The 24,734-nt window shown below is 34.8% G+C and overlaps 1 protein-coding gene across 1 annotated transcript; it reads right to left on the bottom strand.

Moving 5' to 3' along the window:
• Positions 1-399: 399 nt before the first annotated feature.
• Positions 400-20,209, bottom strand: LOC144467853 (sodium-independent sulfate anion transporter). Its single transcript, XM_078176833.1, has 11 exons — positions 19,783-20,209; positions 7,586-7,929; positions 5,211-5,440; positions 4,208-4,409; positions 3,787-4,007; positions 3,166-3,511; positions 2,152-2,454; positions 1,406-1,551; positions 1,156-1,326; positions 651-804; positions 400-538 (listed from the first exon to the last, which is right to left on the bottom strand). The coding sequence occupies exons 2-11, from the start codon at positions 7,776-7,778 to the stop codon at positions 498-500; spliced, it is 2,007 nt and encodes a 668-aa protein (XP_078032959.1). The 5' UTR covers positions 7,779-7,929; positions 19,783-20,209; the 3' UTR covers positions 400-497.
• Positions 20,210-24,734: the final 4,525 nt, after the last annotated feature.

Below are 24,734 nucleotides of genomic sequence, written 5' to 3'. Positions count from 1 at the left end.
TATATGTGTATAATAGCGTATATAGAATGTTCAGTAATTGACGGGATAAATTTAAAAGAAATTTATTTTTCAAGAATATGTTGTACTTATTGCTGAATACCCTTCATGTATAAAAAAATGTAAATCTATTGTCATGTACATGCACATGTATACAGATTTGTTCAGGCATATCCATTTAGATCTACATTTTGTACATTATGTACATCTTGCTGTTAAATTAAGATCAGATAGTGGCTTAAGGCTATTGATAAGGAATCGTGAGAATCGTGTCTCTGTTCACTTTGTGCACACTGTGCGCTCAGACTTTCTCTGTTTTACAAACAGAATGGTAAAAGAACATGGCATAACAATAATAAAAAGGACTAATATAAACATTATTTTTCCTAAAACAGTACAATCAATGTAGTTGTCGGTCTTCGTGTTAATATAATACTGATGATTAGAATATAAAAGAATAGTGGTTGCAGGACGGATTTCTCACCAACATCTGACTATTGTTAGTACCTATTCATAGTAGCTGCCGAAATGTTCGAAAGTTCTGCAAACAAATAAGATTTTTGTAGTCTACGCATAATCAACTCTCTAACATTAGCATGAAATAAAAGATAAAAAAGAAGCGTTTCAGATTTCCGCAATAATAAATCAATTACCTTTGAGGCTGTCATTAAGCTCCAACTCGTTAGAACTACATCTTAAACCGGACGGTTTCACGCCTTTAAAAATTTCAATAACGCTTGGCTTCAAGTTGTAGAAAATTAAGGGTTGACCGCGTTTCGAGAAGTCCTCTGTTAAATTTTTAACGCCCTGCGAAACGACAAATATATATATATATATAATAATATATTAAGATATACATACCTATAGTTTTGAAAGATAGGATCTAATATATGTCAATAATCACAGTATCTGTTTAACACACTGCTCCAATTCATGTCTCATGTATTTCGAGGAGAAATTACCCTATGAGAGGTTGTCTACGCAAATCAAAATCAAGAGTAACGAGATCATGTCTACTCTACATACATACGTACTTTACATACATCAAAGCGTTGTTCTTGGGGGTTTAGCGTAATTAGTGCAAGATGAACAGTTACAATGATTATTATTGTATTTCGGATCTTTTTTTTTTGGAGAACAGAAGAATATTACAAGTACCTTCGCAGCTGTAAAATCTGCTGCTTGAATGTGCGTCGAATCAATTACCACAGGGACCGCAGTTCCTTGCTTGGTGCCTTGTTTACTGATCACAGCTCGTACGTATTCGACGCTCGGAAATACGAGGCTCCTATCAGGTGTGATGACAAGATATTCGCAGCCATTTATGCTCTGTGGCAAAAATTAATTTCCATAATAAATTGGAGATCGTTCTACTTACTGAGTACAATATAGGGAATATAAATTTTACCGTATTTTTATGAACCCGTAATGATGGCCTCGCCGATGCGTATAGTAAGAATATAACGTTTATACTGATACCGATTACTATACCTATTTCAAGTCTTATGAAAAGACAGCATAGAAACGTAGCTATCGCTGGTATGAGATCAATTTCTGAAAAAAATATCAGAGCGAATATTGTAATCATTCTCATAACGCTCATATGTTCCTCAAAAAGAGTTGTGTAAAAGACTCTAGATTTATAGTTTCACCATTTGCGATTTACTCTTTAAGTTAATAAGTTCTGTTCCGTTTATAACGTGTCGTTTTAAAAAGATACATTCTGGAATCGGAATATAGTGAGTCACTTCTAAAATAGTACTTATTAAAACATGTTTGAAACGATACAAAAATATAATACACTCACATTTATTCTGTAGTAATCTCAAACGAAATTGGTCTTTACAAATATAATAAAAATAAAGCTAGTATGACACAGTCTTAACATAGATAACACTTAAAATCGTGCATACACAGAAAATCCTCATATTCACCTGAATTAAAAATTAGTACACTACCGAGTTCCCTCGATTAATCTTGTAAAAGAATGATACAACTAATTTGAAAAGTGAACTTTTATATAAACACGACTTAGGCAGCGACACACCGTGAAAGAGAATGAAACATTTTACAGTATTCAGAAGTAAAAGGTCTTTTATTTTTACCCTGAGGAACGTGCGCAAAAGTAAAAGCGAACGAGACAGGAGAACGTACTCTTTGTTCGCCAGATAGGCTTGATCACGTGCAGTTCCACCATAAAGATGACCGCGGCGATGATGATAGCTGCGAGAGCGGCGTTAGGGATGAAGTAGAGGTACGGAGTGAGGAACTGAAGCGACAAGAGTACCAAAATACCGGTGTATATGCCGCCGATTGTGGTTTTCACGCCGGACGAGTGATTTACAGCTCCTCGGCTTAGGCCACCGCTAACAGGCATCGAAGAAACAAAAGCCGACGCGACGTTACACACCCCTAACGCCAGCATCTCCTGTGTTGCGTCAATCGGTTTACCTTCGTCTGTAACAATCGATATTAATAAATATCTCGGTCTTCAATACTACATATATTCACTTTGTCTATTTTAATAGTTCAAGTACTGGGAATTTTCCTATGGTTTTTCTAGTATAGGAAAGTATAGAGGCAACATTAACTCCTCGCACTATGACAACTAGTTAGACTTGTGATGAAGATCTCGTACATAATCTACTAAACAGAAATGTTATTGATTTCTTCTAAATTGAAACGAAATTTGATTGTTCTGTTATCAAAATCTAAGCATTAAAGTAAATGAAGATATCTAAGAAACAAAAATTGTCTTGTACTGCTAGACAAATTATTATATTAAGGGCGAAGAAGTGCTGATCAACGCAACTATAATAGAAATCCTAATGCAAAGGGTACGAAAGAAACGAAATAACAAGCATATTTATGAACATAAACTTTAATAAAAGTAATGACACATATTATAAAATATTAGTGCCACTACAATTTTAGGTAGCGATTATATTGTGACTCTTTATGTAGTACGATTCCTGCATCAATTTTCTAGTTGAATAGAGTCATGTCTCTTTTTAATAATTTTAATAAATCAATAATACGATGGTACTTTGAAATTTCTCTGATGTATTTAGTGTTTTGTGGTTTGCTTACTATATCATTAAATTCGTTATTAGTAAAGTAATGCAAATTTATATTACGAATGTCTCAGGAATGATGGCTCACACTTACTGAATACTTTCGCGATGGAGCTGGTCTCTAAGAGACTCAATAAAGGGACGACCAGACACCCGGAACCGAGGGCGGAAACCATGTCTACGAAATTATACGTCACATTCTTGTGGATGGTTTGGAATGGTGGCAACTGAAACTCCGGAAGTCCCTGTTTCACATGGCCAGTCAGTCGCACTGGCGACGAACCCAAGTGGTTTTCCAGAAACCAGCAAATCACTGCACACACAAGTACTACAAGGATATTGCGGGCCGTGGAGATCAACCACAATGATTTTTCCATGATCATTTGCATCCTCGATGACGTTTTTACACCCTTCTGCGACACCGATATGTCTTTAACTTTCTACAAAGAAGAAAATGTTTAACAATGTTGAAAAGGAACTTTTATTTTAAAATGCAAGCATACGCATTGACCAAGAAGAAAAGCCTTCTGATTTTTAACTGAATACATGATATCCTTGCGAGCATCCTAACAGAAGAGATCAAATAAACAGTGTTTCCAAGCCCTAGTCGAATTCTGAGTTTTTATAGCATCATTTTAAAATAAATACTAGCGTAAACTTCGTTCTGTAACGAAGAAAAGAATATGATTAAATGAAAGAAGTAGGGAATACTGACTCTAAGAATGAGAAGAACGATTATGCACGTGATGCCCAATGCGGTGTCCCATAGCTTTGTTTCGCCAATTTGTTCGAAAACCTTCTGCCATACGTCGACGAATTTACTGCCGCTGATGCGAATACCTAGGATGTCTTTAACTTGACTGGTAGCGATTATGATCGCCGCTGCTGACGTGAAGCCGACCGAGACTGGCCCCGAGATGAAGTCCAACAGGAAACCTGGCCGACGACATAAGGGAATATAATATTAAGTAAGCATTCATTAAATATAGTAGCTGTATTTTTATACTTCCACATGCCTAACGTTTCAAAAAATTGATATTCGAAAAGCACAATAGTTCTATAACTAAGTTGTTTGTCTGATTCATTCCGCTTTAATACATGTTGAGAAGCTGAACAATTTTCAATCTGTTTCATACCTAGCTGGAGGATCCCCATCAGCAAACAAGTACAACCAGATATGAAGGTTAATAAAACTGCGAAGTCGGGTCCCAAATGACTTTTCTGTAACGTCTCCCTAGTCAAGATCGCGATAATTGCTGTCGGTCCGACTGGCACATCCTTACAGGATCCTAGGATGGTGTACACGAAGCATGCCATGAAAGAAGAATATAAACCGTACTGCAAAGTAAAACATAGCTTCGTTTGCTCGTCTCGTTTCGATCCCAAACATTCTACGAACAATTTTCTCCAACTGGCGCGTATTATTATTTAATTGTGCGTATTAAAGAGTTTTCAAAGAAGACGCTATTACTAGCATCGTTACTATTATAATGATCAAACATTTCCTACATGTTCTCATTTATAACCCATTGTCGTATCTAATGCTCCAAGGTGATCGGGATTTAAATATCTCCTATCGGTCTGAATACTCTAAAACGCGCTTACTTTATTCGAATCAATATTTTGGAATTAGTATTTTGTTCTGTGGTTGAAACACTGAGCACTATTGTTTTATATCGTGTAACAGCGTAGTTAAACTTTCCTGCGCATTCATAAACTTCAGATGGATGTGAATGAATGGAACTGGTAACGGGTTAAATTCGATCGATACAGTTTTTGATTTACGAAAAAGACAGACTCTAACCCTTGCCAAACCACGTTCTGTTTTTTTTAAATACAAAATATACATATATAAAATATAAATAAATATAAAAACAAATCTAGCAAATGCAAGTACTAAGTAAAAAACAGCGTTGTGAGTAAACATCCAATCACTAGACTGAGGTAACCTGATTAAAAAATTCAAAGTGCAATGGATGACAGGACTTGTGCACTAACAGTAACAGATATGAACAATCCGGGAATTTTGCATTCAATTTAGAAGAAACTCCAATTTAACGCTACGCGAGAAAGTGTGGTACAGGGTCGCAGAATCGGAAAGGTGAAGTTGAAGGATGAAGGAAGTGTCACTGTTCTCACCTGTAGAGGTAGTCCTGCAACGTTTGCGTAAGCTATCGCCTGCGGTATAACGGTAAGGCCTACGGTAATACCGGCTACCAGATCGCTCACTATATAGTCTTTTTGATACATTTGTAACCACGTTATAATGGGTAACCTTTTGTAGATTAACTTCTTTTGGCAGGACCGTTTGATCCGCTGATACGCCCACCGCCTCCCCAATGTGCATAGCAAGTTCTTCTCAGGATTTGCTGGAATTGAAACGAACGATTATTTGTAAGTGAAAATCTATATTGAGAAGAATGTATTTTGTTAAGATCTTAATTTTTACTTCATGTTAGCTGTGTCTACGTCTATCAAAATTCTTATTTCAAATCATCTGTCCATACATGGTTTTAAAAGTTTATTTCTTACGAAATAATAAATTTTACGAAGTAATAACATTAAGAATAGCTTAGTAAATAGTTGTAAAAGTAATATAATAATTGTAAAAAGCGAATTGTTAATACTTTAATATGACAAAAAATTATTTGTTATCTTGAACTAGAGTGGACCGAAATTCCATGCTTCGTGGACGAACACCTCTGCAATTGATTTATACATCGCGACCGATAGCCAACTTTCGAAACTATGAAAAAGGCAAGAAGCACGAAAAAGTTTCGATCACGCGGTAGTAGAATTTATGGTCACCGTAATGACTTTCAAAGTATACATGCATCGTTAGACGTATAATCGGTGACAGTTCCGTCCAAAAGCAAGGCGATACAGGTTTGACTGGTTTTGAAACGTAGGCACGTGATGTTAATGCGGAAAAAGCGATCTTTGACGTTAGCGGCCGTGGCTTGCACGGGCACGTTCGATTGGCAAACAGTGTAAGTTAGATGAAGGGGTAGAAAAGTGCCCTTGAACATAATGAAATCGATGACGGACTATATAATCCTCAGAAAAAAAATATGTAACGCGTTTCAATTTTTGCCGTAAACGAAAAGTAATTTTCCATTTAAGTATAAATGGAAACGTTTTAATCAATCGTTTTCGCAATTAGAATTATTTCTGATTTTTATATCTGTATCACGCTTCTTTAAAAATATTGAAAATACTAGATACGGTAGACCATTGTTACTTTTAATCAGAAATCTGAATCTGGTTGATACTCTCGTTGTTTTCTGCTTAATTTGAACATTGAGCTAAATGATTATTTTTCATTCGAATTTTTAAATTATATCGGTTTTGGTTTCTTTTCTTTGAATGTTCGTATTTATTAATTCGTTACCGATTAAAATCGAACATAATTGTGTCCGAGGGCGGTTACATAGTAGAAAAGAATTTCCAGTATTCACGCAGGCGTAATTAAACGAGAATACAAGTTAAACTGGAATCGTAAGACAACGATTGACGCATTGTTAAAACATTCTTTAGAGTACTAATCGAGAAGTCAGCGTCAATCTCGATTCCGAGAGTATGAAACAATATTGCACGTTTTTCAACTAGATATCTCGCGAGCCGATGTCTTTTCAATTTCGCGAGACGTCTTATGATCTCTTCTATCGTTTATATAAAATGTTAATATTGAAGCTTCTTGGAACGTCTGTAGAATAAAAGATAGATGAATGCTTTAACTGAGTATGCGTTCCAAAAAATAGTGATCCAGACAAGCCACAATACCAGCAAATTAATCATAGCGGTCGACCAATTACTTTCTGGGATTACATATATCTATATTTTACTAAATACAAAATCAAAGGCAATTTTCTAAATCCTGAAATAGTGTGTTTTAAAAAGAAAAATAAATAGGATGACATCATTGAAAACAATGGCCGACGATGATGTTCGTATAAAAATTGATAGATTAATAAGAAATACTGTTATATTATTTTTATCATACTAATATTATTATAAAGAGATATATTTTTGTTCAATTCATTTGATTAATAGAAGCAATTTTTCATAATAATCAGCAAGTGGTTAAAAGCAAGAGTAAGTGAAAAGTTGAAGTGATTCTTAAATTACTAGATCGTTGATCTATAAAGATTGCTCATAAGATGATTATAGATCTCTAAAAATTGTCAAAGTTAATTATAAGAAACATGGAGTCTTTTCTGTTTTAAGAATTCCAACAAGTTGAAGCGAATGCAACAATATACTTAAATTTTTCTGTCTTTACAATTTCTTTTTGTCACGAATACGTAAAACACGCAAAATTAATGATAACCGTTCTTTAAGGTAATAATCCTTTTACTTAAAGGAAATGTTGCAAAGCAGCAAGACTTCCGGAGTATCCAACTTTCAAATATCATATCGCAAACATAGAATGAAATGTCTGTGTGTTCAGAAATGATGACAATCCACTGTGACGTCGCAGATATGGAGCTATCAAAACGAAGGAGTCCTCTCACCGTCATTGTTCACTATTTTATTGTTTTTACTGGAAACATGGATGCTGCTGAGCCTGTTTTCGAGGCTGCTGGTCTGATTAGGATTGTTGTTATCGCTCCGAAGTGGATCTTCGAAAGCGGCGTTGCTGTAGCCGGTCAGTTGGACCTGCTTCCCCGTTTCGAGGTCGAATTCTTGAATGTTGTATTTCGACATGATTACGGAGGGGAGACCCTGCAGAAAGTAACCGATAGGGAGGGACTGGTGTACGCCGGGCTCTAGTTTTATCGTGAGCTTCGATTTCAAGGTGTTGCTCGTCGCTCGTCAAACAAACTCCATTGTCCGGTGTCCGTACCGCGTCTCGACCCTGAAAAATAGAAACAAATGGATTAGCGTATTCGTCGCACCTGTTACACCGTTCCATAGTCTTCTCTCCCGGCTCTCTCGAACATTACTCTTGTCTGATTTTTGTTTAAACCTTTTACTAACTGCAGAATTTCGCAAGAACGCGTTCAAGGATTTTTCTTTTATTTATTCGCTGCTTTGCCTTCACTGTTGCTCCAGTTGCTTTATTTTTTTCTCTGCCGAGGTTCATGCGCAGAAAGTGTATTAACATGACGAATGTAACAAGTTCCATCCTAACTTTGTTTATCATGTTTATGAACTTTCTGAACGTTCTAATACTGTATTTTAGAATTTGTATAAATAAGGTTTCTGTAACAATACGTTAGTTTAGAATGTTTATTGAAAAATGTTTGGTAAAAGTAACACGCGTTTTGATTTTCTCCTCGTAAGAAGATTTTGGTGCGAACGTTCACGTGAACTATCGTCTAATACGTAAAGAAATGCGATTTCGGAGAATTTCTTCAGATCGCAGAAACACAGAAATTAGCATAGCAAATGGTACTTTCGAAACCGTGTTCAACTTTCATTTTCAATGTTTCTGAACGTTGTATGAACGAATGTACGCGGAGGAACAGTGTACGAGTGACTCGCAAACCGTCAAATTGGATGTATCATCCTCTCTATAATAGAAAGTAGCATCTGTTTAAAGACATATTTTTGTGAAATTACTGTCTAGTCGATTTTTTTTCACTGGTACAGACTAAGTACTTTAAAATTACCATAATTGATTACAAGCAAAAAAAAAATGTTAGAAAAACAAAAGCTTTATTTATTTATTTAAATAAGGAGATATTGTTACAAAATTTGTTTCACACCGGAAACGCGAAAATAATTTTTTCATGGCGAAAAGAACATTTTATGAACGAAGTAATTATTTTAAATAGGATTCTATTCTTCATTATTTTTACAAAACTGTTTTGGCATTTTACAATCTCATGCATTTTATATATATAAAAAAATCTACAGCCTAGTTACTAGATATACCATTGTTTCCGGATAAAACACACCCAGTACATGACTAATAGTGCAACTACTCGTGATTTGTGCACGGATAAGCTGCGGTTTCCTAAGTAAGAACGCGAAGATTGCATTGCGTCAAATTTTGCTGACTCGTCAACATTTCGCAACTTTCACGAAAAACCGACAGGAGAGTTGTTTCCGCGGCAATACTTCTGCTGTTTATCGTACACGTAATGCAGCTTTGCTTTTACGTTTGCAAAATTGTACATGCACGACTCTCGATGAATTATTACATTTTTTTTTTCCGTGGATATGGTGTCTTCCTGTTTACGTTTCTTGCGGCTACATACAATAGTTTCTGCCTCTACCGGCACGTACAATCCCGTTCATAAATCAACGGAACACCTGGCCGTTGTAAAACATAATTATGTCGACACGTGTATGAAAACAAGGAAAGCAATTTTACTATTTTCTAAAAAAGAAACTAAAAAGAAAACCGATTTATGGATTCGTGTCCAACATATTAAAACAATTATTTATTGGTTATCGAAACAAAAGAAAAATGTTACAGTTTCTTAGTCAATGTATTATTTATGAACGGAAGTGTACCTATGATTTTCTTCATGAATAACGTTACACGCTGTTTCACACAGAGTTGTACAAAGTGAAATTTTTACGAACTCCCGACTGTTTCGTCACTCAATTGATTATGCTGTGTAACTTGTATCCGTTCTATATTTTTCTAATTTGATTTTTCTTTTAGCGTCTCAGCTTGATACGATAAACATTAATACATTATAGGGATAAGAGGATGAAAAGGTTTCAAGTTGACATCGAGAAAGAAATGGGATTTAAACTATACAATAGAAAATCAGAATTAATCGGCAGTTGTCGAGTTCCGTTAAACACGATTCGATTCGTCTCACTACCGGTTTAAAGTAACGGTATTCATTGTAACTTTGTGTGCAAGGCTCGATTACTCGGATACGCAGTTAAGTTAACATCTAATTGACTTATCAACGATTAGGTGATGCAATTCAATCGGGATTTGCAAATGACGGAATAGAAACTACTATAGCGGTAGCAAGCCTTCGATGTTCGATTCTTTTATCGAATGTCTAAGAAAATGGAATCAAAATTTTTTGTTTGCAATACTCCAATATCTGTGCCTTATTTTGTACACATACCGCTTTATAACTCTCACAATGATATTATAACAATTTAGATTTTTATTGAAAATGAAAATTGTTTGCATAAATTGCAAATGGGTATTCACAGAGTTTTATGTATTAAGTAGAAATTCAATGTAATACTGTCTACTTTTAAATTCTTCTGAAGTTTTGGCTTGTGTGGCTATTTGCTATACGTGTTTTAAGTAAATTGTTCCACATATTTAGTTTAGTCTCCAATATCGCAATAACTAATTCGGGAGTAGTCAATTGTATTTCCTAAAAGTCCAATCAAGGACTCTTCGGTGTCCAAAATGCCAATTTGTATGTCAGCGTGGTGTAATTTGTAATATATATTTGTGACATCGCAAGATGGCCACCGCCGAGTATGCTGGCGAATATTACAACATTAATTGTTATACATGGTGAAAGTTGCTGGCAATATTACATGTTACCTCGCTGCTTTGAATTCACAATTTTTGTCTAGTGAACGAAGTGTGGCGTTTGCATCGTGTGACGCAATGAGAAAAGGCGATCATTAAAAGCCCTGGAGGTCGTCGTCTAGCTATTATATTTTGATAAGATCACCCCCTGCGTTATGTACAACGAGCGTCTTGAGATTTTTTACGACACTGCGGTCGCATCATAGGATTAACAAAAGGCTGAATAAAATCTGCAAAAGGGTTTTGAGCGTAAAACCTGCACTGCACAAATCAGCTGATTTTCTAGTAATTGAGCCGTTTATTTTGAAAGTGGCCTAACTCCATTTGTCAATTTTTTCCGGTTGCCATGGTAACATGTACAACTTCATGTTATTTACCAGTAAAGCATTTCAGGTTGCTTATATTCCGAGTAAATACGATAATTCTTGACACATAAGTTTTCAGAGTTAGTTCAATAATTGAACCATGTTGTTTGAAAGTGGCCTAACTCCATTTATACTTAAATCAAGATAATATATTCACTATCGGTAATGTTTGGAGGCAGTGATTAAGGCAATTTTAATTAATTAGTATTTAACAAGTTAACCTCAGTTTTTGGACAATTGCGTTAGTTGAATAACAGTACCGTTTAATTAATATAAAACTTAAAATTTAATATTAAATTTTAGAAATTATTTCACCCATGAGGAAGAACGGAACAAGACCATTTAGTTCAGATAGTGGAGAAGAAATAGTAACTAATGCAAAAAACATTACCGTATCCCAAGCTGTCTACCTCAGTAGCATATTACAAACGCAATATGTAAGTATTAAATTTGGGTATTCATAATTTTCAGAACGATAATGTTTACATGTACGTTTGGGATGGAACTAATTGCATCCAGAGGTGCTCATAGAAACATTAAATTAACTTTAATGTGGTTAAAAATTGTCCAAACTTTAGAAAATAATGTGGAAATCATGGATCACAAATTTTTAATATCAGGACATTCGTTTTTACCAAATGGTAGAGATTTTGGCGTGGTAGAAATGTCATTAAAAAGAAATAATTTACTGTTCGTTCCCAAAGATCATTATTAAAATGATCATTATTAAAAAATGTCGGAAAGGTAATAGTTTTATTGTTAATGAAAAGAGACAAGAAGATTTTGTATCAACAAAATTATTAGAAGGCGCAATTTTTAAAAGGGTAAAGAATTCTGATGGAGAATCAATAAACTGGTTAAAAATATGTTGGATGCGTTTTGTTAGAAATAAACCGTATAAAATTTTCTATAAGACATCAATGAATGAAAATGAAAATTTCAAAGTCCTGGATTTATTACCACGTCGGAGTGGACCAAGGAAGTTCGAAAATATTGTATTGACACCACTGTATAAAAATATCAGATAAATTACAGCAGCAAAATTTAAGGACATAATTGACCTATTAGGATATATACCACCGGAACATCATGATTTCTTCAAATCTCTTTCACACACACAAAATGTAGATGAGCAGTAAATTGTTTTGTAATAAATGTATATTTTTTATGTCTTGTACGTTATGTAGTTAAAAAATGTTTCGAATCGCATAAATTAAGTTTCCAAAGTGTTTTAAAGATATGTAAAATAAATTAAGTATTGTTTTTTTTTCAATTTGAAGCATTTTAAATTATGTTGAATGGATTGAGCACCTTCAAATTTTATAATGAATCTGGATGTTAATTTTGACAGTGGCCTAACACCATTCTTGATAAGAAAATGCATATTATTCACTTAATAATAGCCACTATTTTAATAGAAACTATAAATTGAACACCCTTGGATACACTTAAGCAGTGTGACTCATTAGTATCCTATACTTATATTTTAAAATTCATTGAAACGCAAACCCTTAAATATCTCGATTTGAAGATAAATGGAGTTAGGCCACTTTCAAAATAAACGGCTCCATTATCTTATGAGCTATCTAGTTTTTCATAAATCAATATTTGCATTTACATAGTTTTTCGCTGTTGCGCGCATACGCAGTTCTACGACCGGGTATAATGAACACGTGGCAGCGGTACAGACGCGGTTTCCACATCGGTCGGATAATATGAGAAGACCTAATCGGTCGATCGATTAATAAGCCGTTATTCATCGGACGCGTTCACGCATACAACGAGCGAAATTATCCTAAAGAGACCCACGCGTCCGGATGAAAGAAGAAACTTTTTCATTAGAATATCCACTTCGAGTTCTCGGTTCCAAGAAGCTCGATCGGCCGATTTCGTTCTACAACCTGCGGCGAACGATCGTGTTTAAATGAAACGGGGAATGTGATTCCCCGCGTTGTTCATTAATCTTTTTCGTTTTCTACAAATGACACACTTACGTGGCTACCTCTTTCGATATTTAATTCTTTGCAGCTGACGTATTTTCGGCAGGGAAATCCCGCTAGCGCAACCGTTTTCCTCCCGAAGGTCATCGTCACTCATCATGATAATATCGTCAACATTTCACTTTACTCCTTTTCCTTCCTCTTGGTTCATGTTAATGTATTACATGAGCGATAATGTTAATTAAGTTTAAAATGTAAATAATAGAAAATTTTGTTTTTTTTTTATTTTGTGAGTACTTTGATGATTTTTAGTTTCGTTAGAATTTGTTATTGGATTTTTGTTTATTTTGATTTAATTTGGAAGAATGAGGATAATGTTGGATTATGTTTTAATGAATGAGTTTGATAATTGAAGGTTTTATTGAAATTATTTAAAATTAAATATGAATTATGGTAAGTTTATTGGTGTGGATCGAGAAGAATTTCTTTCTTTTTAGGAAAAGAAATGAATTTTTTCGCGTGTTTTGCATAATAGTTCAACTGTTTGAAACTATTTTAGTTACATTTTAAATTGGAATTTATAATATCCTAATAATAAGCCACATTTATTTCAAAATTGTAATATTTCTTTGGACTCCAATATCCATTCGGTATGTTCTTATTAGTTCTAAAGCTAACGTAAAAGTTTACTTTATTATTGTCAAATAAAAGTAACGTAAAAATTGATTTCATTAAATACTAATAAATTCTTTATCAATATTATTCAATAAATATAATATTCAATAAATTTCATTAAATGCTAATACACATTGATTGCATTAAACACAAATTTTGGTAACATAAAAATTGGTTTGAATAACGTCAAAACAATTTTCAATTAATTTTTACTCGTATTCGTCGAATTAAGGTTTGTAGCTAAAGTTTAAAAAGAAAAAAGTTAATAAATATTGTACAGCACCTGTACTTCTTTAATGAAGATTACCTGCTAAAAATTGATAACTATTTTTTCGAAAAAAATTCCCAAGTCATGTTCTATTCAAATTATTAAGTAGACATGACCCTCTTGAAGGATTATGAACGAGACAAAAATTCAGGTAAAAAAGTCTGCCGGCTGATGCAGTCGACGAGTTTGTTTGTTTTGATTCTTACAAATTTTGGAGGTCTTGGCCTTTTTATAGGTAGCAAGCGCTCAGACCGGTTGGTCCGCTTCTCGTTTCTTCGCAGACAATATCGTTGGGCCTCTGACCCAATAATTATTAATATGTCCACTGCTATACTAAACTTTTACAGTCGTAAAAAATTCGCTTCTATTTTGGTGATCGCAGCCCAAAAGTTTCACCAAAAATTCATCGCATGATCTTTCGATAAAAGAATTAGAGGACCCTCCACGGATTTTTCAAACGCTGTCAACAGATTTTCGTCATTCTCAATAGTACTGTCTCTCAAATGAGATTTTGACAGCACTAGGTTTGGTCTTCAGTTTTCAAGTTCTTTTAGAGATTAATAATTAACTAGACACTAGAGCAACGAAGTAGTGTTAAAGGATTCGGTTTCAGACGATTTAGCGATTAAAAATCTTTCTGGCCTATGACGATCGAGCAACAATGGTATGCGTGAGTCAGGTCAGTACCAACGTGGACAAATGACGCACCGTGTGAAAAAGAAACAAGGGCTTGCGATTTACGCGCCGTTTTTGGTGGATTTTAAATGATCGATACGTTCCCTGCAAACATTATATGTTTGTGACGAGCATCGTGCAATGTCTTACGTAAATTAACTGTACATGAGTTTACACGTAGTGTAACGTTTCATTTTAATTAGAATCTCAAATACGTAATATCTTAAGTTCATAGTACGCAATTTCGTTACTCTCGGTTTTCGAATTATTTTGGATTTCGAATTTATTTCCTATAAGGACTATCACACTTATAAGTGAGCACTCTGTGCGTACGTAACTACTTACACGTGTTAAAGTTCGTCATCGTGTTATTAAACTCAAGGCGCACGTGACACATTAAGTATATGGAAATTCATTAATACCCAAGTGTTTTAGGTTTAATTGCATCGTAAACCTTGATGTAACGTACGAGAAGAGATCAATGTCGGACACGTTTTGCATATACATAAATTAGGCGTAGGGTCGGATCGGGTTAGCCCGCGAAGACGATGATTTTCGAGAATGTATTAAATTATTCATCTTAATGTTTCCCAACGTTCGAATTGAATTTCTAAACAGTCGAAAGATTTGAAACCAGTTTACTCACGATTAATGTGGTATAATGAGCCAACAATTTGCGCCGAGTAATCTCGTTTACTATTAAACGTGGCGTAAAATTCGAGGATAAAATCTGACTTCTCTTTGTAATTGAAAAATTACGAAATTGTTGTCTCGTGACTTTGTATTAGCATTTTATAGGCTGTATAAATAGTCGTGTTGCGGTTAGAGCGTGTTGTCATTTGCCATTAAGTATACTCGCATTTTATAGTTCTTGATGCGAGTCAATGTTAATAGCTGCTAATACTACAGCAGAATAATTATTTTTCCAAAAAATTTAATAAAAATCCATGATAATATTTCGGTCAAAAAATACAGCTTTCATATATTAAATATCTCATGTACTTATTCCGGAGAAATTTCAAAATTATTGATTACGATCTTACGAAATTGTTTGTTTCAGTAGTACTAATTTTTTCGAACTGTACGCAACAAAGTAATTAATGCAGAAGAAGCGAATTTCTCATAAATCGTTTTCATAATGTATTGTTTACTTTTAATTTCGCACGTAATTATTACCGTTTTGCCAAACGAATAGAATTTTTCATTATTATTAATATAATCGTGCTGGTACAACAAAACCGGGAACAACGGATGCCCAATCGATTTATTACAGTTTTTTCACTATTCCTTCCCAGAAAGTCTATTTTATGGAGCGCAAATTATGCGCTAACAGATCGCCGCGTACTTGATCGCAATTATTTCAAATTGCCGTTCGTAGAACCTGCGGCGCGAATGGTTTCCGTTCATTTGCATTCTTTTGTACACAGTCGAAAATATTCAAACTAATTTTCTCAACAGAAACATCGACGATCTTTTTCAATTTGCCACGGCAATAAGACTAGCCAAGGCCACGGTTACGTCTCTGCGGTTTACTTTTTTCACAGGGTTTTTGGGCCGGAGTTTTCCTCCTTTTCAGGACACGAATCTTTCAAGCACCACCGAGACACATTTTATAACTAATCTGAAGGTCTCCGTGAAATGCGAAGGCAATTCTTACACAATTTGGAAGAATGAACCAAGTTCTGAGATTCGGAAAGGTTATTATACGCAACGTTTATTTTATGCGGTAGCGTCGAATGGTAGCGGGTCCGATCACTTTTCATTCATGAACCAATGTCGGCAGAGCTCGCAGTCTGTCTAAAGACTAAATTATCGCTGTTGAATAATTAATGACTAATAATAGTTGATCGTAACGCGATCACGTGTTCTCGGCCTTTCGGATTATCTGTCGCCATCCTATTATTGTAGTCTATTAATTAAGCCATACATTGATGGGATCTACGGGGTGTGAAGTAATTGCTATAATAAATCTTGTCTTTTCGACTTTTATATTATTAACAAAAAACCTATTAAGCACCGAAAGCAATTTCATTATTAAAAACGGCATGGTAGGTTTAGCGTTAAAAAAGTTGTTCCGATTGCATTATGTTTTATGAATAGTGATGTGGCAGATAACTTGCAGAAAAGTAATTATGATTATAAATAATTATATATAATATAATATATAATAATTGTATATAATAAATAATTATGTCGAATATACCTATCATAACGAAAATTTATTTTTAAATCTTAGTGAGGAAAGGACACTATTAAAAATCCAATTAGTGTGCTATAAGGATTTAAATAGTACATGGCAAATAAATTTTTGCATTCATATTTAAGTACTTGCGATCAGTGAAGCAAAACATATTCTTTGCATAGCAATCGATATACAAGCGTTTATCAGTTCAATCGATGAACAGCGAAATGACTATGCGCATAGAAATTCGTTCGCGACTTGTTGTTCGTGTTTGTAAACAACCAATGATAAAACCAGTAATCCCCGCGGAAACGAGACACATAATAAGGACGAGCGATAAGTTCCTTGCATCAGTCACGGAACGGTGCCAGAGAAAAGAACTGAACGGTGTAACGAGGTCTATTTTCTTCTGAACGTACTTTCTTCATGAGTGTAGCGACGCGACGGAAACGTATAATTCATTTCTAACTTTTTTTTGCAGTTTTCTCATACCTTACGGCATTCTCGTGCGTCGATGATTTTTTTCTCTAAAGACTTTTAAGAAATCTTGCTGCAATTTCTATTACGGAATAATAGGCGGAAAGTAGCTCTGCGAATGATTAAAACGGTTTGATTCGGGCTGATATTGTGACCTTTCCTTTGCACGCAAACGTTGTCTCTCTGTTTACGTTATGCTTTTTGTTTTCGGCATGATCTTGTTTATAGTCGTATCGTCTATCGCCAGAGTCACATTTCAACGGAGAAGATTTTGTCAAAGGTGTTCCATTTTGTTATTTATTTTGAATCTCGTCTCGATCGCATACTCCGTACAAAATAATTGCGAAAAGAAATTAATTAAAAGATTCAATTTTGCAGCACCCAGCTTATTCGTCGGATCTTTCGCCAATCGACTTTCACTTGTTTAAACATTTAGAACAGGGCTAAACAGTATGAACATAAAGGCGGTCTGAAAATTTTCATATCAAAGTTTATCGAGATTCTAAAGATCAGAATTTCTTTAAGATAGCCATCCGTACATTAAAATCTTATTGGCAAAAGTATGTCGAAGCAAATGGAGCATATTTTAATTAAATAAACAGATTTTGGAAAAGATATATGCAATGTTATATACACTTAAAATTCCGACATTTCATATGCACCAACCTAATAATGTGATTTCCTTTCTGCACTTTACGTATAAATCTTTAGTCTACATATAATTTCACTTTGTAAGAAAAACAGCTTGAACCTGGCGGTTTATAAACTTGAAATAGCTCTGGACCGTTAAGGGTTAACACACCTAAGAGCCCGCGCGTGTCGATAGTTCCTTCGTGTGTTACGATTTTCTTCATCCGAACAATCAAAAATATTTGTCCGATTTGTCATTCCTTATATTCGTCCGTTACACCCAAGCGCGTGCGAAAGTTTATTAGAAGGCTTATAATCCTACGCAAAAGTGGGTGATGCTTTCACTGAGCAATTTCAATATATGTATATTACGAACGAATCGACGAATTTGTGAATTTGTTCACCGACCGTCGCTGCTCAACTGTTCGCGAACGATATTGTTAATAAATGAAACCAGAAACATCTCGCTTAATATTTAACTTGTTTTATCTAAACGTCACCTTTGTACCGGATACAACTTCCTCTCGATTACACTAGAGACTTTCATATTAAATGATCGTTAAGTCTGCAGATATTTCTACAAACAATGGCGACATTTTTCTATTTAATGAAACCAATTGCTATATTTATTTGGATCAGGGTTGATAGTACTTCGATAGTATTGAAACAAAAGAGTAGTATTCTGAACGTAATTGCACGGCCGTGTCTTACTTATCTTGTTAAGCCCACTATTCGTTTTTTTTTACATTGGTTGAAATTGAATTATGCATTTTCCTTTTTTTTCCAAACCGCAGCGTTTAACGCGATAAATGATAATGCACATTCGCTGGTGCGATACATTGATAGAAATTACAGAGATCATAAATAAAATGGTAACTCGCTTAGAGCAGGAAGAAGCGCTACACTATAAATTACAATTTGATTGAGAGATAATGGCCGCATTGTTTTCATAGCATTACCACCGCGGAGGTAATTAATTACAATTCTATCTTTCCTCTCTGCATTCGCAGAATGCGTCGGTATTTTAAGAACAACCGTACACTCGTGCCGTTTGTAATTCTCATTCAAGTAGTTGGCTACTGTATTTTCAAGGACGGGGCAGAAAGAGACGTAAAAATTATTCGCCGAAAATATCGGTATCATCACAAAATATTGCCATTATCGTAAATATATATATAATGAATAATAAACCTGATTCATCAACATAAAAATTCAATTTATCGTATGGTACATAAAATGGTAAAATTGTGAGACATAAAAATTATTAGCCGAAAATATCGGTATCATCACAAAATATTGCCATCATCGTAAATATATATATAATGAATAATAAACCTGATTCATCAACATAAAAATTCAATTTATCGTATGGTACATAAAATGGTAAAATTGTGAGACATAAAAATTATTAGCCGAAAATATTGGTATCATCACAAAATATTGCCATCATCGTAAATATATATATAATGAATATTAATCCTGATTCATCAACATAAAAATTCAATTTATCGTATGATACATAAAATGGTAAAATTGTGATACCCTTCGAAATCATGAATCTAGATTTAAGTAATAATACTTTCAAAAGTGCTAAAATCCTTGAAATAATTCGAAGAATTAGTTTAGTCAAACAGGAAATTTGCATTACGTGTTATTAGGTGTTGTGCTATTATAGCTATTTCAATAAAAGATCACTATTATGTCATTACCTGTACCATGCATTGTTACATAAAATATGCAAAAGTTACATAAAAATGTTTCTCCGCACAGGGAAATGAGAAATATGCATAAACATTAATCCATGAAAATATGCAATTCAGAGAGAGATTAATTGATTATTAAAAATAAAAAAAATCGTTTTAATTGGTTCGATAAATGGCGAACTTATGAAAAACGTCTATGCTGAATTCGTTTGACACTATTTCTTAATAACGTATAAAATCAGTTTTAAAAGATGAAAACAACGCTGCGTGTATTGATTCAATTTCAACAGTCAAGATACCTTAAAAAAAGTAATATTATTCTAAATACCAGTATTTTGATGTCAAGTCACAATGAACGTTGAACGAAAACCTTCCGAAGCCATAATAATCAGTGGCGAGTGTGCTTTCTTCAGCGGCGTTTCCGGTCGTTCCCGTGTTTCTTCTTTTGTTTGTCTTTACTCACAAAGGTGGCCGAACGTACCGATCAACACGGCAAACAATATCCGATTTCTAAACTAAACTGCTCACCGGTGCAACCAAGTAAATACCACGTGCAGACGTAGATCGTGTTCTATGCGCTGTTAATTCGAACTATAGAAAAATAATGGAAACAATGGAAACAAACGTGTCATCGACGGTTTGGAAAAGCGATTCGGAGCTGTTTTCAGGAAAATTGTTAGATGTATTGGTAGAAAAGCTTTTATAAAGGTTCGAACGCCGCGAACGTCACCGTGCCTCAACGAGGGGGAACTCTCACCTGAGACGAGACGCTCGAAAGCCGCGAGTATTCACCTTTACGCGCTGCACGGACGCGCCTGCGCGTTGCATCCAACTCTCCCTAAAACATTGTCACGTGCTTCTGAGTCAGAGCACGCTTCACGCTCCCGCGCCGCGCCTCTTCCCCGTGTTGGAACAGGATCAAAATAATAGAAGAGAGGGAGGGGGATGGACGAGGCTTGGAATTTCATTTGCATTCTTAGTTTTTTCTTAAATATTGAGTTCTTTTCTCGGGGGCCACATTAACAGCGGTGTCATTAGCGACCATTAGTTACATCATTCCATACGATAATTAATTTTGAATACAAATTTTTTTATAGTTACTTAGAAAATACAAATACGACCTCAACTATACTCAACCAGTAAATGTTGGTCCCTTTAAGCATAACGTTTTTTTTTATCTGTAGGTAATTTCTTCTGAAAAAAGGCTGTACAAAATTATATGAAATTTCTTGTACCTATAAATTTTATCAAGAATTTCATCTAAGCGAGGTGAAAAACATTTCTGCATTAAATATTTTATCTGGGTCTTTCTCTTTATACGGTATTTTCGTATGATAGTTAAACGTTAACTAAAAGTTTTTAGTCGCAATTGTATGACTTTTTAAACACGTCTTACAGAGGTGCTAACGATTTTGTACCGATAGTATGAAAACGTATTCGTTGGATTTTAATAGAAAGCGATTTCTAAAATATATTATCAATACGTTATCTTTCTTTTAATACATTTCGTTTTAAAAGCGAAAGCCAGTTTATTCCAACAGCAAGAAACACTAAGGTTGAAAGCAATTTTCAAAAAATACTATTGCAATTCTTTTCGACAAATTAATCTTACTTTTACCTGTCCATTCAATAAAATGTGTGTAAACATTTAGTAAAACACAAGTAACCTTTTGCACTCGGCGCCATCATAGATGTTACTTACCAGCACTTATAAACATTTATATTATTATATAGTATACGATATATATATGTATATATAATATTGTTATAATAATATTCCATTTATATGAATTTGTAGACATCGAGAAATAGTTGCAAATCGCTAATAAACATTAAATGTTTAGTCATATACTATAATTACGATGTCCCCTGAGAGGGGACAACCGAGTGCAAAGAGTTAAAATTTTAAGACAATGCCATGTAGACATGATAGTTGAAACGGGAAAATACACTGCAGCGAAGGAAGAGGAACATAAGATATTAAAAAAAGAAACGACGACAATACTAAATGTGTTTTCAGTCACATGACCACAAAATGATCGATTAGGTGATCAGTGTATCAAGACTAGGATCTTGTGCATGTGTCTTAGGTAAAGCCAAGGATAAAAATGTTATGTCTGTCATAGCTCTGTGACGTGCATGAACAAACTATATAACAAGTGTAACCTCATTTTGCTACGAGAATAGAAAAATGGAAACTATCATTTTTACATACAAAATATTATTTTCTAATATAAAAGAGTGTAAAAATATTATACACCTGTCCGTCTTCCTTGAACAGTAATATTGAAAATATAAACAATTAAAAATATTTTGAGGTAGACTTTTCTATGAAATTACACGGAGAACTTTTCTTTTCTCGTAAACATGCATGTGACCGATGCAACAGAATCTATCCCTGGTTAACGATTTTTGTCTCTCGCTATATACATACATGTATATTTTATTAATAAATTCTCGCTGTCTATTAATATCATTGCCATAAATTGCAGATCACTTGTCCCGGCGCAATCTTGAATCGGTTTAATGATAATAATTTGCATTCTACGTGTGTATATGACTTTTCACATACTTTGTATTTTATCTTCCTTACAAGTTCTTACAGTAGATCGTCTTATATGACCAGCAACATGATGCAAATTGCGTTGTGTCGTATTTATCGTACAATAAACTGTTATGGGTCGTTGTTTTTCTTCGTAATTTGGCCTCATTTGGATATTCATGAGAGATAGGTCACTCGGCGGATCCAGTGAAAATGAAAGATAACAAAGAACTAAAGAAGTAACGCCACACCAAACTTATTTGTATATACCATTATTTTCCCAGACGCGGTAACTACTTGTGCCAACCATTGAGTAGCAGTCACAACTCCGTTATGGACAAAAAAATATTTATAGCACACATGGTACAAAGAAGTCTCTGCAAAATTGTTATGCAATGTTATCAGCATTTATCCTAACTATGTTTGTAAAAATGAATATAACGAGGAAAGTAGACGACGACTTAAGAAATAAAAGGAAAAACAGAGTAGATTATCAAAACTGCTTCCAACAATAGAATCGAAAATGTTGAATGACTTTAACGTTCTGTAAACTCCATTCCATGGTCTATGCTGGAGAACGAAGAAAAATTGAGTACGAACTTGGGAATTGATATCAATCATCCAATTTTACTTGTTATGGTAAACACGTTTATTAGGTTCCTTCCTGAGCGATTTCAAAGTCGTTAGGCCGGATGATCGAAAACGAACCGGGATTCGATTCTGATGACGCCGCTTTTCGATCTGTCGTGTTGAAAACGCGATGCACACCGACTTCCTAAGCGGGACACGAATTATTAAATACACGCTGTTCGGAATCGCGCGTGTTCTCCGTTCTCGGTCACGAATGGCGGCTCTTTCGGCTGTGTCGCGTGCACAAATATAGCGCTCGTAAATTTTACGTTGGTTAAGTTGTTGACGTAAAAAGACGCTCATTATTTTTCAATTAGATGGCAAAATCTCTGACAAGAAACGTCGTTGGCAAGGAATCGTAGAATTATTCTTCCAGTCGGTGGCTGTTCTGCAATGTGTAATATTTCGTGGGAGATGACGGCGTGCAACAAAACAAATCAAACAAACATTTCTAAAACGTACCACCGGTAGTTGATGATTTTTTTTAACACTTTGTCAAGGTCGTCGCTCTGAATATTATCGCGATGATGTAACTCGATGATCGTTATTCAGGTAAAACAACGTCATAGTATAGTGATAATTGTGTGAGATAACTGTAACAACTTTTCTAGTTGTCTGTAAGAACATGTAATAGATTCTAGAGTCAAGATTTAAAGAAAAGATAATGAAATTTCCGTTTCTGTTCTTGTTTTAGTTATTTTGCACGCTCCGTTTGTCGTGCAGTTTTCCGATTAAAATAACGAATTTGAATTAGAATAGAAGGGAATCATTATAGAAACGGTATTACAGCACATCTGCGTGTTCAAATCACACGGTATCCGAGTATTTTTGCTGCGCCGTATCTAACGCACTTGGCATGAATCTTTTTATTCCCAAAACCTGTTCTCTGCGAATGAAAAGTGTTTCCGACCGCAATGGAAGTTGAACTGTTCCAAGGACAGAACGCACCGTATCCTGCACGAGTTCAGTCAATTTTCAATAAAGCTTCTGTGAATCGTGTATAGTAGGAACGACGCGCGTCGACACGACAAAAAATGGCGCGATGGCCAGACGTTCTTCACATTTGCTTTTTCGAGAATGTTGTTTCGACCTTAAATTCATCGACTGTAATAGACAAACGTGACTGCATTATGAAACTGTATATTAAAATCGAAAATATTTGATCAAATACTCAGTTTTACAACAAAAGTGTGATTTATGAAAAACAGTTTGTTCTTATGAAGAATACTAGAATGAAGGTAATAATGAAACTATTTAAAACGTTGTATTGTTCACTGTATTTCGTAATTTGTTATATTTTATAATAAATTATGTAGGTTTTTTCAGTTTTAGTGAAACAAAATGTTAACAAATAATCTTTTATTTCATTTTCATATTTTTGGAAAATATCGAAACATGACATAACCTGACAAGCCATTAAAAATAGTTGGGATGTCACGTGACGAAATTTCGTGGTATCGTTCAAGTACAATGTTGCCAGTGGGATTCCCTAAAAAATATACTTTCCGGGATAGAATTAATTACTATTTACTAGTCCGAACGTTACATAATTCGGTCAGTAATTGCGCGGATCGTTAACGATAAGCGCGTTACAAGCCGAAGATCTTTCGTGCGGTCGTACCAGTATCCTCTATCTTGCACTTTGTTTCCGTTTTCTTACGTCAGAGCGATGCATACTGGTACGGATTCGCGGCGATTGAGGTTCACGCGACCCAGCGTGTTCGTTGCGGGAGCGATCGGCTCGACAACGACACAAAGAAAAAAAAAGTGTGCGCCACGCAAATCGAACAGAAGCATGCTCGCTCGTGATCAGCGGTTTCGGTCAAATGATTCGATGCCACGAGTGTTGGAATTCGTAGAACATGTTTGTAGGAAAAGCACGCCTTCTTAGAAATGTCGCGAAGCTGTGGTTTCGACTCAGCGTCAAATTTCCGGATCATTGATGAGGGAATAACAGTTGGAGGAAAACGAATTGTTAATTTTCCGATCGCGTCTTCGTAGTTCTAGGTCGAAGGAGCAGAACTTCGTTTTACGTATCGTATAGATTGTCATTAATTAACGAATATGTGGTCGTTTATGCTAGTACACAAACTCTATCAAACCCATTA

This window comes from Augochlora pura, chromosome 1 (genome assembly GCF_028453695.1).
Source record: "Augochlora pura isolate Apur16 chromosome 1, APUR_v2.2.1, whole genome shotgun sequence".
In the NCBI taxonomy this organism is placed as follows: domain Eukaryota; kingdom Metazoa; phylum Arthropoda; class Insecta; order Hymenoptera; family Halictidae; genus Augochlora; species Augochlora pura.
This window is presented reverse-complemented; position numbering and strand designations above follow the sequence as displayed.

What these genes read in the sequence shown, in the direction of transcription:
- LOC144467853 (XM_078176833.1), bottom strand. Translation starts at nt 7,778, where the DNA reads ATGTCGAAATACAACATTCAAGAATTCGACCTCGAAACGGGGAAGCAG. An exon ending in GCCTATCTGGCGAACAAAGA is followed by an intron (nt 1,552 to 2,151) that starts GTACGTTCTCCT and finishes TATTTTTTTCAG; the next exon opens with AAATTGATCTCATACCAGCG. An exon ending in CAGATTTTACAGCTGCGAAG is followed by an intron (nt 805 to 1,155) that starts GTACTTGTAATA and finishes GTCGTTTCGCAG; the next exon opens with GGCGTTAAAAATTTAACAGA.